The sequence below is a fragment of the Dasypus novemcinctus genome, chromosome 8 (assembly GCF_030445035.2).
Source record: "Dasypus novemcinctus isolate mDasNov1 chromosome 8, mDasNov1.1.hap2, whole genome shotgun sequence".
In the NCBI taxonomy this organism is placed as follows: Eukaryota; Metazoa; Chordata; class Mammalia; order Cingulata; family Dasypodidae; genus Dasypus; species Dasypus novemcinctus.
This window is the reverse complement of record NC_080680.1, coordinates 23,636,842-23,659,335: the sequence shown is the minus strand read 5'-3', so window position 1 is coordinate 23,659,335 and position 22,494 is coordinate 23,636,842. Positions and strand designations below refer to the sequence as shown.

At 41.0% G+C, this 22,494-nt stretch overlaps 1 protein-coding gene across 7 annotated transcripts in view; it reads left to right on the top strand.

Moving 5' to 3' along the window:
* The window catches only part of NTRK2 (neurotrophic receptor tyrosine kinase 2), a 365,415-nt gene that overhangs the window by 269,814 nt on the left and 73,107 nt on the right, over positions 1-22,494 (top strand). For all 7 annotated transcript variants that reach the window (XM_071216654.1, XM_071216653.1, XM_071216656.1 and 4 more), the window contains 2 exons: positions 1,455-1,627; positions 10,736-10,970. In XM_071216654.1, the coding sequence (XP_071072755.1) occupies positions 1,455-1,627; positions 10,736-10,970 (408 nt within the window). The remainder of the gene's footprint in view (positions 1-1,454; positions 1,628-10,735; positions 10,971-22,494) is intronic.

Below are 22,494 nucleotides of genomic sequence, written 5' to 3'. Positions count from 1 at the left end.
TTAGCTTCTGGATGTCAGAAGGCTGAAATCTGTTTTACTGATCTCAGGGTAAAACAATAGGTTTCTTTTGAAGCCTATAGCTGAGAGTCTGATTCCTGGCCTTTTTCTTCCTCTAGAGACCTTGACTCTGAATTCCTTGATTCATGACCACCTCCTCCATCTCCAAAGCCAGCCTTGTAGCATCTTCTCTCCTTTTCAACCCTTGCTTCCATCCTTACATCTACTTTCCTTAGCTCTAATAATCCTGCCTCCCTCTTATGAGGACCCTGTGATTACATTGAGCCCACCTGAAGAATCCAGGATAATCTCCCCATCTCAAGATCCTTAATTTCATCATATCTGCAAACTGCCTTTTGCCATATAAGCTAACATATTCACAGGCTGCCCAGATCAGGTCTGAACATCTTTGGGGGTCATTGTCTGGCCTACCTCACCAGTTGGCCATGTTCAAGGCAGCATTCCCGACAGAGAAATGGGGATGTGTAACAGCAGGGAGATGACCAGGTTGCAGATCTTTCCTAAGAAGGAAGCACAGTCATTGAAAGAAGAGTATAAAGACATCCAGCTGGAGACAGCTGTCAAGAACTTAGAGCATTCAGGATATGTTATTTGAACATGAATTATAGCTATTTATGTATGTGACCTATCTCCCTATTTTCCATAAGCATCAGGCCAGGAACTGGGTTGGTTTATTCTTTGATGCTATGACAGCTCTGGCACATGGCAAGTGCTCGGCACAGGCATGTGGCATCAACAAATGCCAGGCTCATCCTGCCTAGGACACCATGGTCACAGAGTGGTCTAAGCAGAGACAAAAAGGGCTCCAGAGACTGACTACCCTGATCCTGGGTAGTTTCCTCTGGGCAGTGTGACTCATCTTTTTGCAACTACCTGGGCAGGGACATTTTGTGAGCCAGTGTGCATGGGTACAAGTTGGAGAAGGCATTTTGAAGTGTTACAGAGAGATTGACAAAATGCCCATTGTTGAAGTAGGAAGAGGGTACAGGGGGTTCATTATACACTCTTCTTTCTACTGAATACTTCCATAATATCATGTTTTATAAAGGTTATATGGGTATAGCTGACCTGCACATAACACCATAGAAAGTAGTATGGGCACCAAAAGAAAAAGAAGTTCATGGCAATACTTGGGTCCAGACAAGGTTTAAAAAGGATGAAGACTATAAAAAGAGTTCACATCTGTGACTTAATGAGAAAACATCTAAGAAAGTGCTTCATAAACTATAAAGCTCTGTCTACCCATAAAAGCTCTTTGCTATTAATACAAACGTTATTTCCTCAGGAATGAGGCCATTTGCTAATCATTTGTGTAAAGAAATTAGATGAATCTTCTTCCCATCTAGCGATCCTATGGCCACTGAAGTAAGTCTTTCTTCCTGCAGCCTTCCCTTTGACGTGCTTTGGTTTCCTTCCTCTCTGCCTATCCTCCCTAGACTCTGAAGGATGCCAGCGACAATGCTCGCAAGGACTTCCACCGTGAGGCTGAGCTGCTGACCAACCTCCAACATGAGCACATCGTCAAGTTCTACGGCGTCTGTGTGGAGGGCGACCCGCTCATCATGGTCTTCGAGTACATGAAGCACGGGGACCTCAACAAGTTCCTCAGGTAAAGTAGGGGACAGGAGGGAGGTGGGATGAAGAGGGAACAGGCTTTCACGTCTCAGACAGCCCAAGGCGAGGACAGGGGATTCCAGGAGAGAGCAAAGGGATCTGTGGACCTTTCTCTGGAGCAGCCTTTCCTGGTGACACCTTCATGTGCGACAGAGAAAGGAACAGAGGCCAGATAGCATTGTTCTTTTTCCTTAATCAACTGACTTTGCATAAAATGATGCTATGAGTCAAGTCAACCTCATCGAGCATTTGTTATTGGTCGCAGAGAGGGGTGACACACAAGGCTCCCTTGAGGCAATCACAGTCTTGGCAGGGCTGCACTTGGGGTGGACATTAATCTTAGGGGTAGAATTGTGCCCCCCTCAAAATATATGTTCAAGTTGTAACCCCCAATCCCACAAACGTGACTCTGTTTGGAAATAGGATCTTTAAAGATGTGATTAGTTAAGAAGAAACTAAACTGGAGGAGGGTGGGCCCTAATCCAACGTGACTATTGTCCTTATAAGAAAGGGAGCCTTGGCGAGACAGACAGACACAAGGAAGAAGGCCATGCCATAACTAGGGCAGATTGGAGTTATGCTGCCAAGGAACATTGATTGCTATAACTACCAGGAGCTAGGAAGAGGCAAGGAAGCGTTCTCCTCTACAGTCTTCAGAGAGGGAGCAGCCCTGCCAATACTTTGATTTTGGACTTCAAACCTCCAGATCTCTAAGACCATAAATTTCTGTTGTAAGCCATCTAGTTTGTGGTAACTTATTACAGCAGTCCTAGGAAACTACTACTGTGATTAATAATAATAATAATAATAATAATGACACAAAATGATAGTGAAAAGATGTATGTATTAAGTAGTATGTGACATGCATTTTAGATGGGCCTTAAAAGATCTGTGGGAGTTTGCCAGGTGGCTAAGACAAGGATGTTATTCAAGGTAAAGGAAAGAGCTAAGAAGAGCTACAGTACCATGGTGGCATGGTGGAAGGTATGGTCAGATGAGAGCAAAGAGCCTGCTTGAGTTGCCAAACTATGGAATAAACCGGGCCAGGGGCAAGGGGTGGAGAAGTGTAAAAGTTGCTGGGGAGGAAGTGAACCTGGAAGATGAGTCGCAGTCAGTAAAGTATGCTCTAGGTTTATATTTCATTCTGTGGGCAAAGAAAATTCCATGGAGCCTTCTAAACAAGAAGGTGAACCATCAGACATAAATTATGAAATGGCAGTTCCAGGAGAAATATAGAAATGTAGGGAAGGGGTCACAGGGAGAAGAGGCTGAAGTAAGAGGCCTACCTGGGAGGCTATTGGAATGTATCATCCCAAAAGAGGGCCTAGAACAGATGAGTATGAAAGCAAGGTAGATGGAGGCCAAGTGAACCAGACTCAGGGACCAATGGAATTAATCTGGATGGTGAAAGGGCAGTTAATAATGACTTACAGTCTCTGACTTGTATGTTTTTGTGGATGATGATGTTATCTATCAAAAATGGGGAATCCAAGAAGAACAGCATATAAAGGTGAGGAAAGCAGGGAATTCTGTATTGAGCAGGTAGTTTGTGGTGCCGTATAGGAGATTTTCAGTTGAGAAGCACAAGTTTAACCCTGGAGCACATAAGCAGTCCGTGCTGGAGTCACAGGTTTGGGAGGAATGGTCAGTTATAGATTGGTGTAGTGGTGATTTATGTAGGAGGAAAGGATGGGTCTGTTTAGGAAAAGGAGAATGGGAAAAAAGAGGACCCAAAAGACAACCCTGAGGTACATCGGCATCTAAGGATAAGCACACTCAGAGAAGCTAGGAAAGAGAAAGTGTGTTCCCAGGAATTCAGAGAAGACAGTGTCATGGTAACCAAGGGCATGGTTTTCAAGAGAGGGTTGTTAGAGTCTTTTTTACAGTAATGATAGTCTCCTGGAGAAAGAAAAAGGCCATGGGAGAATTTGGCAGCACAGTTTCAGTGATGTGATAAGGAAAAGAGTCAGATTGGGACTGGCTAAGAAGTGAGTGGGAGGTGAGGAAGTGGAGACAAGAGACATAAACTTAGCTTTCAAGAAGTTTGGCACAAGAAGGAGAGAGTAAGTGGTCCCGTAATGAATTGAGGGTCAAGAGAAGGTTCTCATCCTAGGAAAGGGAATTCAGCCTCTTATAGGAGGTATTCAAAATGTTGAAGAGATTTAGATCATCATTAAAAAGGTCTTACCAGAAAGATGAAGGTCAAAGGTGAAAAGACCTAATCTTTGAAAGGAGTGTGAAATTCTTGCTCTGAAACAGGAAGGACAAGTGGACAAAAATATGCTTTCTAGGAGAAATAGGAGACAACCTGATTTGCTGAGCATGAAGTGAGGAAGTGTGGAGTAGGGGGGCCCAGAAGCATGGTTATGGTACAGCACAGCTGCTGTGGAACCTGAGAAGACTAGCTAGAGATTTGGACAAAATATTTTGAGCAACATCAAGATCCCATCAGAGGTGGATCTCATAAGCTTCCCATTGGTCCAATAAGTAGGGTTTTGAAGTAGGTTTCAAGAATATTCAGGGTTCTATGAACAGGAGGTTAGAAAACAGACATCTGTCTCACCTTGTGTGGGATTTGACTATGTATGACTGGGAATGAGAGGGGACTGAAAATGTGACGCCCTTTAGGATGAATGCACAAAGTGAAGGAGGAAGAAGATATCTCTTTTCTACCAGGTGTCAAAGTTCTGAATTTATGATTCATGCATTAGTTCAATCAACAAATATTTACTGAATGCCTGCTGTGGGCTAGGCATTGGGAATATACAGGGACTTAAGTCTAGTAGGATGCACTTAGTAAGCAAATACACAAATCAGTGATGTGACTTGGGATAGTTATTGATGCAATGAAGAAAAATTCAGCAAGATAAGAAGGTGGGCAAAATGGGAACTATTTTTGATAGAGTGGCCTTGAAAGTGGTAGGGACATCAAGCATGTTAGGCAGAGCGCTGAAGAAAATGAATAAGTGAACTATGTAGTTATCTGGGGTCAGAATTCCTTGCAAAGGAGATGGCAAAATCAGTGCTGCAAGATTCGCCAGTGTGGCTGAAAAGAAGCAAAGAGGGAGAGAGCAGTAGAAGAAGCAGTGGGAGAGGTAGCTGAGGGTTAATACATGAAGGCTTTCAAGGTCAGGGTAAAGAATTTGGATTTTATTCTTAAGATAAAAAGAAAAACCTGGAGGGCAGTAGGTCAGAGCATCGATAGTGGACATAAAAGATTGCAAAGAGCAAAAGCTTTCAAAGGAAGGAGGTAAATTTGACAGGCCCACTGAGGACTCAGGATTGTGCATACTGCTGAGACCCTTAGGTCATGGAAAGATGGATGGCTTTATTCATCTCATGGGATCTCATGGTAGGCAGGGTCATTAGAAGAAGGCAACTTCTCAGCCAAGGCAAGGAAGAAGGAAATGTTGAATGTAAAAGAGAGTCTTTGGGTTATTAAATGGGATTCATGTCACTTGGATTTCCAGGATTAGCCTAATTAGGTTTCAATTTGGTGGGTAGCTTCTGAGAAAGTCCTCTTTTCATGTACGGGCTACAAGTGGGGACTGGGAGGAGCCAAGTGATAGAGCAAGTATTTAGAGACAACTTGGAGTGACAACAACCCAGGAGAAAAATGTAAAGCTGCTTTGAAAAAGTGAGGGTCACTCTCAACTTATAAGGGGTTATAAGTTAATAGCAACATATAAGTGATATTAGTTGCTATTGAGGAGACATTGTGGTATAATGGAACAAGCACAATTGTTGGCCTTCAGACAGAGCAAATCCCAGCTCTGGCATTTATTAGTGAGGGATCTTGAGCAAGTTCTTTAGCTGCTGCTTTAGTTTGCTAGTTGTATTGGAAATTGGAAAGGCAATATACCAGAAATGAGTTGGCTTTTACAGTGGGGCTTTATTAGCTCACAAGCTTAAAGTTCTGAGGCTGTGAAAATGTCCAAATCAAGGCATCATCAGGCAATGCTTTCTCCCCAAAGACCAGCTGCTGGCTATCCTGGTCTCCTCTGTCACAGGGCAAGGCACTTGGTAGCATCTGCCGGTCCTGTCCTTCTCTTCCGGGTTTCATTGCTTTCAGCTTCTTGCTTCCATGGCTTTCTCTCTTAGCTTCTGTGGCTTTTTCTTTTTCTTCTCTCTCCTTATTCATCCCATTTATAAAGGACTCCAGTAAGAGAATTAAGACCCACCCCAGGCCACACTTTAACTGAAAGTTAAAAGGACCCACCTGCAATAGGTCCACACCCACAGGAATGGATCAACTCTAAGAACGTTTTTCTGGGGTCCATAAAGCCTCAAACCATCTCAGGTGCTCTGATGATAATATTGAACTGACAAGGTAGTCATGAAGACCAAATGAGAGTAAGTCTAGAAACCTCTTAGTGTAGGAGCAAACAGGAAGTGTTCAATAAGCAGAAGCTTGAATTCTCCTAGCAAATCAGCTGCCTTGGTATGAGAAAGCAGAGTTTGGTAAGACGGAGGTAGTTCATGGTCAGCCTGGTGGAGCCCAACAGAGTTCTTCTTCTGCAGCTGTCAAGGGAGAGAAGAGAGGCCCTGAACCAGCCACTCCTTGGCAAAGGACATCAGTTTCATCCATATTAAGCAGGAGCACATGTGGAAGTGGTGAGCCTAAGGTGTAGGTCCCAGCAGTGAGGCTCAGGAAGCCCTGGGTTCTACTTGCTATTCTTTGTCAGCTGCTTGTGTCCCTTAGGTGGCTCTCAAGCCCACTTCACCTCGATCACCTCTACTCTTAGGTAGATCTCAGTCAGACCCTTGTTAACATGCCATCATGTATAAAATTTAAGAAAGAAGAAACAAGAGGAGTACTAGATAGTCTGACTGAGTGATTTAAATCCTGGCTCCATCTCTTTCCAGCACTGTGACTTGGATAAGCCACCCACTCTCACTGGCCTCAGTTTCCCTGCCTGTGAAATGGGCATAACAATATCATCTTAAGGTCTTTTTTGATGGGGGCACTCAGTAGACATTGTTCTACCACCCTTCATCTCTGCCACATTTCCTTCTTGGTTTTGGTTAAGGATGCCAAGCGCTGGGGAAGTTACTACTTTCAGGTAATGGCAACAAATAGACCCTCTGTCCACCTCCAACTTCCATGGGTACTGAAGAGGCCCAACCAAAGAAATAAGCTCCAGTAGCCTCACTCATCTGCTGGAAGCTTTGCAAACTGAAGTATAAGGAATAAGTCAATTAATGAGAGAAGAATGGAAGAAGGGAACATACTGCTGTTTTTAGAAATAATAGCACATGGTTTGTATTGTCTGGATCACTTTTTATCACCTTGAGCTTCATGGTTACACGTGCAAGTTAGTTCTTCTTTGCTGGGATTGATCCCCAGTCTCTGCTTTGTCTATGATTGTGTGGGTGAGGATGCAAGTGAGAGAGCTCCAAATGAGATTTGGAACATTGAACCAATTTGCAGTATTCAGAGATAATCATCCTAATGTATTACCTGGACCAGCAAAGGGTTTTTCTTTTTTTTCGGTAGGTGGTTGGACGGAGCAGTTTGTCTACTGCTCTGTCAGAGCTTACGTGAAAAGAAGAAAATAAACTCAATTATATTGAGGTCTAACTGCTCATAGAAGAAATACATTTTCCTTCTTCCCATGCTCCAGGTCCCTTCCCTAACTTAAAATTGTGCTTTCCAAAAACTGAAGCTTAATAAATCCAAGGTACTCACCTGGATAGGAATAAAGGCATCTGTGAGCTCAGACTGCACCTGTGTCTGTGTGTGGTGGGTGTGAAGGTACAACTTGCTTTTTTCCCTTTCATTTCAGTCAACCTTTCTCCAGTTCTCCTTCCTGTCTTCTGGAAGGAGCAGGCACCTGATTCTCCCTTAGCATCTTGCTCAGGGCATGTGCAATTGAAAACCTCTGCTCAATTTCAGAATCTGCTAAACTCTGCAAACAAGAACTTTTCAAAGCCAAGAGCGTAATAATGTCCTATGAAATACAGTCTGTTCTCTCTTTTTGGAAGAGAACCTGGGACTCAGGCTCTGTGAAACTGGTCCCCAAGTTTCATTGGCATTGCCCTATACAGGGCAGATGACTTCTATCTTCTCACCCCTTTTATTTTTCCCAAAACTGTGGAGAGAGCACCCAGTGTGGGCATCACCTATCATAGACTGGCTGGAGAAACAACATGGAGTAAAACACATCTTTGCCTTCCAGGAGATTAGATATTCCTCTTAGAAGCTCCCCAGAACACCCTTCTTTATAGGGAAGGATATGTGATAAATAACAGCTGGTATTTACTGAGACTTTCTAGGCATTTTAAATGTCTTAACTTATGTAAACTTAAAACTATTATTACTGTCATTTCCATTTTGCAGTCATGGAAACTGAGTCACAGCTAGTGAGGAACAAAGCTGAGAGTCAAACCCACAGTCTCGGCTTCAAAAGCTCATTGTATTGACCACTCTGCAATACTTCCTCTTGAGATGCTTGTTTACACGTCAGAAAGAAAGTAGTGTGTTACAGAATTCTAGATCCAATGATGTGGCTGCAATGCCAACTGTAATTCAAACTGGGAGAGATTAAAATGAGAAAGGTTAAGCAGCTTTCCTGGTCAGAAGCCCTCTGCACCCCTTATCTGCTCCCCAAGCCAAGTTGCTGAGCAGTGCTCTTTTTGCCTCTTAAAGAATGTTGGCCTAGAGAGAAATGTATTCTTATTTTCAAGAACTGCATGGTAACCTGGGAGCAAAAGTAGAGGGCTGCCAATGACAATTTCCTTTGTGCTCTTCTTAGGGACTTATTTAGAAGACTTACCTGCATTCTTTTCACAGTAGGACTTTCTACTCAAGGAATGAATCCAGAGGCTTCTCCTATTATAAAGGAACCTTGTTCAAAGACTCAGAAACAAGCAGAGGAAAGACTGTTGAAAGGTACAGGAGCCTACCTCAAGCCATGTGTTTGAGCCTACCAGCCTTCTGATGTTTTCAGATGATAAGGCTGGATTTTATTGCAGAGGAAGCCTTTTACGTTGGTTTCTAACTTTTCCTCTTTCCTGCTATTTTTGCATATGACAGATTCTTCACAGAGACTAGTTTTCTGTAGCTGAAAAAAGGCTGTGGCAAATCCACAACTTGTTTTACTCTTTTAACTAAATCTATGATGAGTTAATCTTGGTCCAGATTCTCTGAGTATTTATTTCACATTTCTCGTTGGTTTATGAGCACCCCTAGATTTCTTCCCAGGTGTGCCTCCTCTAATGAGTGAAAACATTGTTACTTTCCTCTGCCCCTTTTCTGCCAGAAAGATTTGGGCTTGACGAAATTTTAGTGAGGTGGAATGAACAGACCGTTTGGTATCCCTAAGCAACTGTTACAAAAAGAAATGCTCAGGGGATGACACATTTGCATCTTTCACCTCTCCATTTCTTTTTCAAAGAGGACCTTTGTAAAGCCTTTCTCTCTGACTGCTATGAAAAGCATTAAAGAAGTATACAGGCAGAGTCTCAGGAAGGTACAATGATGACCCCATTTTACAGAATGGGGAAACAGACCCAGAGAGGTTATTTAACCCACCCAAGGTCACACAGTGTGTTCACCCAGGGTTAAAATCAGTTCTGATACCCCAGAGCTTTGGCCACAATACTGTCGGACTCCTTCCCACTTGTGAGATATTGAGCTGAAGAAAGTCTCAAAACATTTCCCTAGTATTGTTCCTCGATGTGACACCAGGCCATTGGGGTTTGTGATTTGAGTAGAGGTGAAATATGTTAGGACTTTGCCTTGTACAAAAACAGGACGCTCCTCCCTAGGGAGCTGAAGAAGATAAAAGGCTTGCCCAAAGCTCACAGGTTCTGGAAAATGGCGGGACTGTGAGATATTCCAGCTCCTTGTCTAGTGCTCTTTCACTCTTCCCTGAGAATATAAGAATGAAGGGTCTGGAGACAGCATCCTCTGGAAATCAGAGAACAGGGAAATCACTGTGAGATATACCCACAGTTTGAGATATTTACTGTGAGTTGGGAAAGTGGTGGGGAGAGGAAAATGTGTTTGTGGATAATTCTGGTTCTCTTATTTTCAAATGCTCACATAATTCTGGAGCCTTGAAGCTGGGATCATTTGCTTTAAAATGTATTTAGAATCCTCTATATGTATTGCAAGTGCTTCTGGATATCTTCAAGGAGATCATCTCCCTTATTTGCCTTTGCAAGGAAGAAACCCTTTACTGCCCAGCAGAATCCTGCTTGCAGAGTGCCGTGATTTCTTGCCCTGCAGCGCCTCCTCAGGCTATCGGGGGCAGTGACGCCAATCTCGGCTTAATCCAGGATTCCAGAGTGGGGAAAATCTCTTCCTAAAGCCGGACCTCTTCCTGCATCACATCCATCCTTCAGGGACCTTCAGTCATCAGACAGCTGGGAAAAGACTGAGTGAATAAGGCAGAAGAAAAAGACAATAAAGCAATACCAGAACCAAGCCCTCTCTTCCCCAGAGTTTAAAGAATCAAAACTTTCCCCATTGAAAGAATGTGTTGTAATTAAAAATAGCTCTCGTGTGAGATGATTAGTCAGAGGAGGGGGCAGACAGAAGGAAATTGTAGTTTTCATTGGGAATGAATATCCTGAGAAGCCCTGGGACTTTTTCTGGTTTAGACTTGAAGGGAGATGAGGCAGGGGTGGAGGGGCAGCTTGCAGCGCGTAACTTGGGCCACAGCTCTGATTCTGGCTTGATGCTCTGGAGGGAAGAGCATTGTTCTCTTGCAGCATCTAGATCCCACTGGGATGCTCTGAGCCATCCCTCTAGAAGAGCTAACCAGTGTTTTATATTTGCTTCAACACCTACTGCTTCTTCTCCTGGTCAGGGACCCAGGCCGGTGCTCTATCTGGAGCCCCTACAATGTAAACCTGTCTGCAGGTGTTAGGTGCGGAGGGGCAGAGGGGATAGCATTGAGCCTGGGACTTGGGGATAGCTTTGAGGCCCACATGGCATCGGGGGTTCTGTAGACTTTCTGGGAAATGAAGCCTGTGTACTCTCAGCACTTGAGAGGTAAAAATGGGGGTGCAGCATCTTTCTTTATGCAAAGTCAGGCAGCTTCTTTTGGCAGCAAAGAGCTGAGGGTCCAGCAGCACATTCTTTGTCCCGCTTCAGGGCGCATGGACCTGATGCGGTGCTGATGGCTGAAGGCAACCCGCCGACAGAGCTGACGCAGTCCCAGATGCTGCATATTGCCCAGCAGATCGCAGCAGGCATGGTCTACCTGGCCTCCCAGCACTTTGTGCACCGCGACCTGGCCACCCGCAACTGTCTCGTCGGAGAGAACCTCCTGGTGAAAATCGGGGACTTCGGCATGTCTCGGGATGTGTACAGCACTGATTACTACAGGGTGAGTAGCTGCTGCTTGGGAGGAGGAGGAGACCTGGGGCTTGCCTGTGGTGGTGGGGGACTCCCTCATTCTGCTGTGCTCTGAGAGAAAAGCCCTGAGCAAGCGAATTCTGTGAGGGGAACCGAGGGCTTGGAGAAATTCCTGGTGGGCGTGGAGTTAAGGGATTTGAGGTTTGGGTTTGATTCTGTGAAATTGTGCATGGGGTCTTTGAGGCTTGAAGTAAGGTGAACTTGTTTGCATGAATAATTAAGATGTTGAACAGTTCCTTATAGAACCATCTTGGCTGAAAATGGTGGAGCTAGTGGCCTCCCTGGTGGGATTTAAGGGGTCCTGTCCTGCCTGCTTCTGAATAGTTCCTACCCAGCTCAACTGGGGTCCCACCCTTAGAATCACTATGTGTAGAATTATAGACAATAATTAAAATCCACTGAGTTCCTGGAATTGGTTCCCTTGGCATGGTAGATTTGTTGGCTGAGATCTTAGAATTTAGGTATAAGAGTAAAGGGACATTTCTGTAAACCTTGAAGGCAGGATCTTAAAATGGAAGGTGTGGGATGGTGTTCTACTACTTCAGAGCTCTCCATTTGATTTTATTTGTTTTGCTTTCTTGTTTTGCTTGATTTTCAAGGGGATGGGGGAAAAGTAGGAAGAAAAAGGATTGGCTATGCTGTATGTTTAAAGAATCCTTTAAGGTCAACTCTAGGAGGATAAAACACATAACTTGATTAACTTTCATAGTATTTATCTTTGACGGATGTAGACGCACAAATGCCCTAGGGCAAGGCTGTTGAAGGAAGTGCCTTTCCTTTGTTGCCTCTTCCAGACATTATTAATTATTTTTTGAGGAGCAAACCCTCTCTGTTTGTTCTTTATATCCCTTCCTCACCCTCGCCCACCTCCAATTCCTCAGCATTTTAGCTGAGCAACCTTGCTGCAATTAGTCAAAAAAATGAGCCCATTTTCTTGCATCATATTCGACTCTAGATTGTTTTGTGGAGTCTCTTCCTTTCTCTCCTTGATAACCATTGCCCATGTCTTACATGGCAAGAAGGAATAGAGACCAAATTGAAAAGAATTCTCTTGGGTGTATTTGTAGTAAACACTGGCACAATCTTTATTTCAAGTGTTCAAAATGGAGTTTATAAACACCTGTCCTGAGACTAGTGAAGACTGGATCTAAAACATGGAGCGAGATTTTTGCCTAACAATGGATGCATCTCCTCTGTTAGCTTCTGCCTCCTGTGGGAGAAGGGGATGGGGTATTTCCCTGTTTGAGAAGACTGAGAAACTCAGGGGTGCTTACACGAAGAAAAGCTTTGATGATCTTCATAAACAAACAGCTCTGAGCAGCTCAGGGAAAAACCTAAGTCAGAAGCAGCAGCTCTCTCTCAAGCAGTAAGTTAATTAAGTTTACAAAGTGTTGGGAATAAAATACTTGTTCAGAAATGTTTTCAACGTTAATATTATCCAAATCAAAGTTATATTTCATCTGCAAAGCCAGGAGTGAGCTAGTATAGAACTCATTTTCCTGTTCCATATAAGTCTCTACAAAAATAATTTGGAGGAAAAAGCCTTAAAATCTCAACAAAAAGACAAATAACACAATTAAAAATGTGCAGAGAATTTGAATAGACATCTCTCCAAAGAAGATATACAAATGGCAATAAGCCCATGAAAAAGAGGGTCAATATCATTAACTATCAGGGAAATGAGAATCAAAACCTCAGTAAGACACCACATTATAACCACTATTGTGGCTATAATCAAAAGGACAAGTGTTAGTGAGAATGTGGAAAAATTAGGACCCTCATAAATTGCTGGTGGGAATGTAAAATGGGTGCATAAGCTTAAGAAAATAATTTCATGGTTCCTAAAAGTGTTCAACACAGAGGGACCACATAACCCAGCAATTCCACTTGAGAGAATTGCACCGAAAAGAATTAAAAATGTATGTTCACACAAAAAGTTGTGCATGAGTATTCAGAGCAGCAGCATTCCACAAAGAATGGAAACAACCCAAATACCCATCAACTGATAGTTAAACAAAATGCACTTTATCCAAACAATGGAATATTATTGAGCAATAAAAAGTAAAAAAGCACTGGTACTTGTTACAAGGCAGATAAAACCTAAAATCATCATGCTAAGTGAAACAAGCCAGTCATGAAAGACCACTTATTGTATGAGTCCATTTACATGAAAGGTGCGGAATGGGCAAATCCAGAGAGACAAAAAGTAGATTAGTGGTTGCCAGGGGAGGGGAGGGAGGAAATGAGGAGTGACTGCTAATGGATTTGGGGTTTCTTTCTGAAGTAATGAAAATGTTTTAGAATTATATAGTGGTGATAGTTGTACACAATATGAATGTGTACAAATGAGTGCATTGTACACTTTAAGAGGGCAAATATGATATGTAATGATATCTCAATTTTTTTTAAGTCTACAAAGGAAAATACTAACAAAATAGTGACCATCAATATGAAAATAAGATGTTAAGCTTGTATATTTGTACATTATAAAAACACTGGCATTTGCTGTAGACCATGTTTTATTGTCATTTGTTCAAAAGAAAATCCTTCTATTTAGGTGACAAGATCCTGAAGTACTTCCTTCTGTACTGATTTGAAGAAATAATGATTCCTAGCTCCTTTATTTGTTAATTGTTCTTGGAACTATCCCAATCCTTAAGAACTGTGCTTCAGATTCCACATTTATTTCATTCACTATCCCACACTCCACCACCGTCATTGTTCAGTTGTCCTTGCAGGGTTCGTGTTTCCACTTAGGATGAGGTAAGAGAATGCCTTACAACGGCTGCCATCATAGGTGGGTATGAGCAGGAGTGGGTGGGGTATGTATATGATGTATGTAACACCTGAATATTTGATAGCAGCCCAGAAAACAAAGAAATTACAAATTTTATTTTCCCTTCTCTAAAATTTCAAAATGATGGCCCACCTCGTGTTTTGATGAAAGTGATTATTTATTATTTGTCATGGAACTCATCCTTGGCATATTTTTGCTTATTGAAACAGCATATCCCCAAGGCCCATTCTATTGAGTTTGTCAAATGGACTAGCAGAAGTTGTGGCTCTGTTTTTGTAGGTGAGCTCCAGTGCATCTTGCCATGACTATTTCCCAGAGCACTCTTGCTTTTGCCATGGTTGTCCACCTATTGGATCATTTTTAAGCTTAGAGTTAAATCCATCCCCACCCAGGTGTCTCACAGCAGCTGGGGTTGTGTGTTCTTATGGTTAGGGTTTTCTCACTTGCCAGCACATTAAGTACATTTTTCTTCCATAGTCTCTTCCTTTTCTATCCTCTCCTACAGCCCACCTCACTTGTCCATGTTAGTTGTAAACTCTAAGGTGAGAAGCCATGGTTGCTGATGTGGCTGTCATCACCACTGTCAGAAATCCTTCCAGGCACATTATCCAAGACTATCTAATATGGAAGGCTGGTGAATGGGCATGAAGTCAACTAGGTAGAGGAGCAACATGTCCTTGTCATTAAGCAAGAACCAGTCCCAGTCAAGCTGGTGGCTTGCAGGCTGCCTTGTGGGGTGGCCCCGGCTCTGTGAGATCTGTGGCAGGCGAGGCTGGGTGGCAGCTGTTCCCCTGTCTTAGGGGAACTGGCAGCCCCAGGAAATGGCTGCTTCAAGGCCTCAACCCCCTTGCAGCTGAGCTAATTATACCTTCCCCATGAAGGGTGAGATCGGAACACTCCATTTGCATTGAAACCAGCCTGGCATGGCAGGTCCCAAAGTACTCTAGCATTTATGTTCTTTGAATCATTTTAATTAGCATCTCTGCAGTACCAGTCTTTTATTTTGTTTTTTTTATTCCTTCCCTCTACTAGCAAAACCTGACATTTAGGAAACATCTGAACCAGATTTCTGTCACATTCTGCCAATTGGAGACATGGGATCTCACTCTACTTGGTCATTACCACGCCACAGTGGAACCCCTGAATGTTTTTTAATGTGCTCATTGATAGTTTTCACTGTTTGGGTCTAATATGTGCTTAAAATGAAGATGATCTGTTGGCATGCAGGGAGCCCCAAACATCTGAAATCATGATTTTGAAGCCCTATTTTCCCTAGGGCTTTAACCTTATATTGGGGTGGTAAGAATCCAGTCCTTTAATTCATCTTCCACTTAAGAAGCAGAATAGGTGAATTCATTTATGGTGGAAGTCTAAAGGAATAAATGAATCTCAGTTGGCTAAAGAAGACCATGGTCAGAACCCAAAAGTGTTAAAATGATTTCAACACCAAAGTCAAGTAGTCTTCTTTAGGTGTTCAGTAGTGATTTATTAACTGAGAAGAAAGATGATGTGCTTTAATAAAACCAGTTAAAATAACTAGTAACAAAATGAACTGATTTGAACTTCAGCTCCCTTTCCTTTATTCTGACCTCTCTGGAGTAAGAATGTCGATGAACTAGAATATAAAATCTTGAGCCATAGAAAAGAGGAGAAGGCTAAGGTAATTGTAAGAATGGGAGAAGCAGATAAAAATTAGTAGTGTTAACTTTCATACTTTGGTCTTTTTAAAGAAATTTTAAAAGAACTGTTTTCATGTAACATGAACAGTTCTAGATAGATGGGTAGATGAATGGAGAGAAGGATGGACGGATAGATCTTGCTTTCACAAATATTTTTAGAGTCTTATTTTATATGTCGATTCCGTTACCTCTATGAGGATCAATCTTGCATCTACCTGTTTGAATGTCTTCTAATTCTTAAGGGGCAATTCCAGTTTTACCTCCTCCCTGATTTCCTCCAAGCAGAGTAGTTACTTATATATCTGTGTTCCCTCAGTACTTTACACAAATTTGCATTACAGTGTCTTGTACTGTACACTATACATTTATCATGGAAATATGTTCATAAGTATGTCATCCTCAGTAATGAGAGGACAGGTCTTGTATGTCTTTCTATCTGCAGAACCCAGCAATGTGTATGGCATATATTAGGTGTTCAGTAAATGCTTGTTGAGCAGGACACACATCAGATGAATACAGAAGATACTCAGATTTGTAGATGGGCCTGGCTTTTAGACTAGAAGTACTGACATCAGGAAGTAAGGCTGGGGACCTGGAGATGTATTAGTTAGGGTGCTCCAGTGAAGCAGAGTCAACAGAAGATGTGTGTGTGTTGTGTAAGTAAATATTAGAAGACTTATTATAGGAATTGGCTTATACACCATGGGGATTGGCAAGTCCAAATTCTGTAGGGCAGGCCACAAGTTGGGAACTTAATGGTGATGATGAATTTCCCAGGAGAACCAGGCTAGCTGAAGTAGAAATAGAAATCCTTCTTTTTGCCTGCTGAAATCCTCATCTCTCTCTTTCAGGGCTCCAACTGATTGAATGAGGAGACCCCTCCCTCCTATTGCTGAAAGTGGTCTCCTTTGTTGATTGTAGATGTAATCAGCCATAGATGCAATCAACTGACTAATGATTTAAATCCATGAAATACCTTCACAGTAAAAATCAGGCCAGTGCTTACTTGACCAAACAATTGGACACCATATCCTAACCAAGTTGATAAATGAAATTAACTATCATAGGGGCTATCCTTGTCTCAGACAATTTCTTTTCAGTAGAGTTCTTTGTTTCCTATCCCAGGACTAAAACTTATTTTCATGTATTACTTTAGTAGGAAAAGCTTCCTGTAGTATGCTATGCTTAGAACCCTTGAAAACCAGGTATAGCTGATTTTTAAGGGGCAACTCAGTCCCTTCCTGAAAGAGAGGAGTCCTCAATATCATTAATTCTCTTTTTTTTTAATTCATTTTTTAAAAAATATTACATTAAAAAAATACGAGGTCCCCATTCACCCCCACTGCCTCCACCCCACCATTCCCCCCACAGCAACACTCTCTCCCATCATCATGACACATCCATTGCATTTGGTGAGTACATCTCTGGGCATCGCTGTACCTCATGGTCAATGGTCCACATCATAGCCCATACTCTCCCCCATTCCATCCAGTGGGCATGGGAGGATCTACAATGTCTGGTAATTGTCCCTGCAGCACTACCTAGGACAACACCAAGTCCCAAAAATGCCTCCACATTTCATCTCCTCCTCCCATTTCCCTCACCCAGCAGCCACCATGGCCACTTTTTCCACACCAATGCCACATTTTCTCAATTACTAACCATGATAGTTCATGAATAGAATATCATTACGTCCACTCTAATCCTTACTGTATTCCTCTTTTCTGTGACCTTGGCTTGGTTGTGTCCATTCCACATCTATGTCAAGAGAGGGCTTAGATTCCACATGGATACATTAATTCTCTTTTCCATGTATCCTTTCCTTATTTCCCCCCCCTTCAATTTTTGATAGTAACACAGGAATTCTTAACTTTCACATAAACCATTTTAGACCTTTCTGCCTGGGCTCTTCTCATTAAAATGGCCCCTGAAACAAAAGAAAATGCTTATTTTTATGAATTCATCTTCAATTTATGCTTCTTATGACACTTTCAGAGCACAGTTTAGAGGAACCTGTCTGCAGGGGAGAAATCAGAACATTGAGTTCAGACTAATTCTATATTAAACTAGATTTGCATAAATTATTTTAAGATTCTAAATTAGTTTAATTTGTGTTCAGCCCTTCTTGAAAATCTTTTGCATATGCTTTGGAGTCGCAACAGGAGGCATGTGAGTGTTCTTTCATTCATTCATTTGCTTATTCAACATTTATTATGTAACTATTATGTGTTAGATGCTATACTAGATACTAAAGGCATCAAGATAAAAAGGACATGTGGATTCTTACTTGGAGGAGTTCTTAGACATTGTGAACACAGTATGATACATGTTGCAACAGAGGTAGGTACTGGATGGGAATCCCAAAGAAGATACCAATAACCTGCTTGGGAAGAAAGAGGAGGGTTCATGGAGACACAACATTGACTTGGCATTTAAGGGGTGAGCATTCTTGATGTAGAAAAAGCACATGAAGACAGATGGCAGTTGTAAATATCATGGTGTATATTCAGAGAATGGGGACTCCTTTGCTATGCATCTCAAGCTAAACAAGTAGGTTATTTAGGCTGTTTACAGCATTCACAGGAACGTATTTCCATACTAAAGACTTTGAACTTGATCCTTTTGGCAACAGGGAGGCACTGAGAGTTTTTAAACAGGAAAATGACATATCAGATTGCATCCTATCAGCTTTAAAAAATATTTCTTCCTGAAAAATCCCAGTAGCCTCAATCTTGAGCCTATTTAATTTGTTCAGAGCAGTGTTTCTCAAACTGGGTCCAAGAGCTGTCAGTGGGTGTTCTTCAATAAAAGGGACCTGTGATCACAAAGATAACCAAACTTTTCCTTGCTGCACAGTTTCTCAGTGTCTATTAATGTGCCTTGTGACCTTTTAAGAAGAGCCAAAGAGAGTTGTAGAAGCCAGCAAGGAAGATCTGCCTTGGAGATGCTCTGTCCAGGTCCCAGGTGCTATCTTTCCCCAACTAGTGATGACTATTTGCAGTATGTGTGGTAAATTCCCTTTGTTTTTATTCAGGATTCTACTACTGGGAAAAAGGAAGCAAATGTTTTTGGAGCAAGCAAAGAAAATTATCTGTCATAGTAGCCTTATGCACCATCATGACCTCCATTTCCTTAGGTGCAATGAGCTTTATAAAGGTTGTTAAGGAGATTAAATTGAAGTATTGAAGTGACACATAATCATTATTAAAAAATAAAAGTAGGAACATTTCTCAGGTTGCCAGTTCATCCACAATGGGAGATGTCTTGAGATAGTTGACACGGAACATATCACATTGGGATTCACAGCATAAAATTTCTCATAGGAGCATTTGCAACTTCTCTTCAACATTGGATGGCCCTGTCATCTTCTCTTTGAAGAAGCCAAAAAGGATATGGTATAAGGAACTTAGGGGAAAAGTATGGAAGAGGGCAGTGACCTTTTTTTACCCAGGACAAGGATAAGCAGCAAAGAATTGAGAGTTACCCTGGTCTGGAAGATAGACTTCTTGACAGGATGAGAACAATGGAACTGCATGCCTGGATCCTATTTAAACATATTACAAAGCTACACCAGCCCTGAGGGTCAGGACCAGCCTTCGCACATAACAAGTGTGCTCATGGTCACCTCCCAGCCCAGCCAAGCTGCCAGAGAAGCAGTCGCATCAAGACCTGCTTTACATAGCTGGTAACCTTTAGACATAATTTCCCATGTGATGTTTGACAGGAAATTTTGTTTTCCTGCAGTCTTCACAGGGGAAAGAGAAATGAAGACCAACCTTGGCCACCAGTGGCAATGTTCACTTTGAATGAAGGAACTGGGTTTCTAAATTCACATGCCACATGAAGTCTTGAGGGACAGTTGACGTTTTGGCATCTCATGTTACTAGTTTCCTCTGGTTTTGAAGAGCCAATAAGCAAAGCAAAGACTTTATTATTTTTTATTTCAACTAAAGAGCTCTTATGACATCCTCCTAATGTTGGACACTTACCCTAACTCTTCAAGACCAGGTTAAGCACGTTTTCCAACATAATACTCTGGATATCTCTTCAAGATACACTTAGTATCCAGTATTATAATGATCTGCTTTTGCATCTGAACTGGGAGCATCATGTTGCCAGGGACTGTCATTTCCATATTTTTACCCCTGTACTTAGCATCATGACTAGCATGTTTCATTTTGTTGAATGAACCAATACATTGCCATGATTTTTCAGCCACTTCTTTTTCCTTCTCTTTCTCCTCCTCCTTCAAGAGTATTGCTGTTTCTAAAATATTTTGGTCCCCAAACTAAGATTTTCTTTATTACATATGTCACTAAAATAAGAAAACTCCTGTTCATTAGAGACAGCAAAGTACATTACCATCTCATTTTTTAAAACAACAGCATTATCGAGGTATAATTGACATACAGTAAATTGCACGTAATGTAAGTGTTCAATTAGATAATTTTTAACATATAGATACCTGTGAAACAATCACCACGATCAAGTTAGTGAATATATTCATCACCTTCAAAGTTTCCTCATGCCCCTTTGTAACACTTGCCTCCTGTCCCATTCCTTCTTTCATCAATAATATGACATTAGCTGCAGGTATTTTGTAGTTATTCATTTTCAGATTGAGGAAGTCCCTTTATATTCATAGATTTAGAAAATTATATGTTAGGAATTGATGTAGGATTTTGTCAAATGATTTTTTGGCATATCTTGAAATGATCACATGGTGGTTTTTTTTCAGTTTGTCTATATAGTGAATTATAGTGATTGTGTTTTGCATCTCATACCAACCTTGAATTCCTAGGATAACCCTATTTGGGCTTATATATTGTTATATTCCATTTGCTAAAATTTTGCAAAGAATTTTTGCCGCTATTTTCATGAGGGATATTGGTTTTTGTAATATTTGATTCAGATATAAGGGCAATATTTGGTATAATGATCTCACTGAATAAGTTGGGAATAATTCCCTACTTTTCTATTTTCTGAAAGTGATTTTGTAGAGTTGGTGTTCTTTCTTTCTTAAACATTCCTTAAACATCGGTCGAGGAGCCAGCTGGGCCTGGAGTTTTCTTTGTGAAAGGATTTTCTCTACATATTCAATTTCTTTAATAGATAAAGGGCTATTCCGGTTATGTATTTTTTTTCTTGAGGGAATCATAAATAGTTTGCATCTTTCAAGGAATTTTTCTATTTTATCTAGGATGTAAGTTTATTGGCCTGAAGCTGTTCGTAATGGACTATATTACCTTTTTATTATCTGTAGTAGGATCGATAGTGATGTCACTTCTATCATTCCTGGTATTGGAAATGTTTCTTCACCTCTTTTTATCCTAATCAGTCTGGCTAGAATTTACGAATTTTCTGGTCTTCTTAAAGAGTTAGATTTTTACTCCATTGAATTTTCTCTAATGTTTTATGTTTTCTGTTTCATTAATTCTGTTCTGATCCTTATTACTCCCATCTTTTGCTTATTCTAGGTTTAATTTCCTCTTCCTTTTCTAGTTTCTTCAGGTGGAACCTGAGGAAAATGAGTTAGGACCTTTCTTCCTATTTAAGTGTTTAGTGCAATAAATTTTCCTGTAAGAACTGGTTTAGTGACATCCCACAGAATTTGATATGTTGTGTTTTCATTTGTATTCAATTCAAAATATATTCTACTATCTCTTTCGTTTTCTTCTTTGGCCTACGGGTTACTTAAAAGTGTGTTTTGAGTTTCAAAATATCTGATGATTTTCTGTTATTGATTTGTAATCAAATTCTCTTGTGCTCAGAAAACAATGAATTTTTAAAATTCATTGAGATTTGTTTTATGTTCTAGAAGCTGATCTATCTTGACAAATATTCTTTGCAGACTTAAAGTATGTATTTATCTGCTGTTTTGAGGGGAGTGTTCTATTAAAGTCAATTAGATCAAGTTGGTTGATGGTGATACTCAAGTCTTTTATATCCGCACTTAATATCTCTCTATTTGTGCTAACAATTATGGAGAAAGATGTATTGAAATTTATTAGCACAATTGTGGATTTGACTTTTCTCTACAATTTTATCAGCTTGCTTCATGAATCTTGAAACTGTGATTAGATGCATACACTTTTAGAATTGTTATGTTCTTGATGAATTGACCTATTTATCATGATGAAATGAACTCATTAACCCTGATAATCTTTTTTTTCTGCAGTGTCTAATTTGCTTTTTACCCATCCAGTGTATTTTTCATCCCAATCTCTAGAGATGTTTCATCTCTAGAAATTTAACATTGGCCATTGTTATATTTTCAACATCTCAAGTTAACTTTTCAAGCATATGGAATATGGTTATAAAATGTTTTAATGTGTATTTGTCTGTAATTCTAAAATTTGTGTCAATTTTGGATCAGTTTCAATTGACTGATCTTTCTCCTCATTATGGATCATACTTTCCTCCTTTTTGTATGCCTGGTTATTTTAGATTGAGTTCTAGTGTTCATGAATTGTACCTTGGTGTGTGTATTTCTGTATTCTTATAAATATTCTTGAGGTTTGTTCTGGAATGTAGTTATATTGTAGGGAAACAGTTTGATCTTTTTTGTGTCTTGGTTTTAAGGTGTATTAGGTGGGACCAAAGCCATGCTCTTTTTAGGGTTAATGATTCCCCATCATTGAGACAAGGACCAATTGTGTGCTCTACCCAATACCCTACCCCACGAATCACAAGGTTTTCCACTCTGCTCGATGGAACTGGTGCTATTTCTGGCCTCTGTGAGCACTGAGCACTGTTTCCTCTAATCCTTTTGGGTAGTTCTTCTCCCAGCCTTTGTTAGTTTCATAACATGCATGCACTGATCAGTTGAATACTCAAGGGATGGCCCTCTGCAGATCTTAAGAATTCTCTCTGTGTCCAGTTCTCTTTTCTTAAGTATTCTGTCCTTTGAATACTTTGCCTTGATCACCCCAGGCTGTCAGCTCCATCTTCTCAACCTAGGGAACCTCAGTGGGCCCACACATTTAAGTCTGGGAAATTGTAGAACCAATTAAGTTTGT